The sequence below is a fragment of the Eurypyga helias genome, unplaced genomic scaffold, assembly GCF_000690775.1.
Source record: "Eurypyga helias isolate BGI_N326 unplaced genomic scaffold, ASM69077v1 Scaffold52307, whole genome shotgun sequence".
Taxonomy (NCBI): Eukaryota; Metazoa; Chordata; class Aves; order Eurypygiformes; family Eurypygidae; genus Eurypyga; species Eurypyga helias.
Genome location: NW_010260814.1, coordinates 4,109 through 5,102, shown reverse-complemented (window position 1 = coordinate 5,102; position 994 = coordinate 4,109). Strand labels below are relative to the sequence as shown.

The 994-nt window shown below is 52.7% G+C and overlaps 1 protein-coding gene across 1 annotated transcript; it reads right to left on the bottom strand.

Moving 5' to 3' along the window:
* Window positions 1–10: 10 nt before the first annotated feature.
* SYNDIG1 (synapse differentiation inducing 1) lies at window positions 11–607 on the bottom strand (the record flags this gene model as incomplete). Its single annotated transcript, XM_010155138.1, has 1 exon — window positions 11–607. A coding segment is annotated over exon 1 (510 nt), but the record flags the coding sequence as incomplete, so codon positions are not given.
* Window positions 608–994: the final 387 nt, after the last annotated feature.

Below are 994 nucleotides of genomic sequence, written 5' to 3'. Positions count from 1 at the left end.
CCCCCCCAGCCTTCCCCACATTTCCCAAATAACATCTGACCTCTAGCTCCTGGAAATCCTCCTCTTCCTCCACATCATAGGAGAGGGTGTGAATCTTGATGTCATCGGCAGAGAGATCAATGAACTTGCTGTCCGGGTACTCCAGGCTGTCTTTGGTGGGGGAGCGGTCCTCAATGAAGGTGGTTTCGCAGCACTCCGAGCCGATGCTCTCGCCCCAGGAGCGCAGCACATTCTCTGAGTAGAGGATGATGTTGGGCCGGTAGTGAGACTCCACCGTCTGCTGCAGCATGTTGGGGTCCAGGAGCTGCTGCACAGGGTCGTTCCTGCCATTCTCCAGGCAGCTTGGAGAGGAAAGGCCCCCCGCTCGGTGGCTCTGGTACTGGGGAGTCGGGTACACTGAGACCAGACCATCTCGACTCTCTGCCACTAAGTTCCTTGTATTAATTAAACCATTCCTTTTCCCAGCTTCAGCGATCTTACTCTGCATTAGCACACTGTTCTGCTCAACCAAGCCATCCATACTGGGAGGTGTTTGAGGGGGTGGGATGGGTGGTCTTTATTTCGTTGCACCTTAGAGGCAGGTCACACTGGGGCAGTGGCTCCCATTTTCCTGATGAAGAAAGGAAAGAGATGCCAAGGTGAGGACACAGGCAATGAATAACATATCAATGCACCCAAATCAGCTTGTCTTTGGTACCACCTCATAAGGGAATACAGCCAGCACACCCTGACTGAGACCTCCAAACGTATCCCCACTTGGAGAGGCAAAAAACCCCACCCCAAATCCGTGGGTGAACAGGTGTGGATGACAGTGTGGGGTGACAGAAGACTTCCTGAGATGTCTTGGTAATTGTGGGCCCCACCAGAGAAGGACCATGATGCCTCTTCCATCCTCCCACCAGGTATGCCACTGTCACTCTGGGCACAATGTCCCTTTCTTCTGAATGCTCTGATAAGAAGGGGGGACACACAAAGATAAAAAAGAACCATTTTC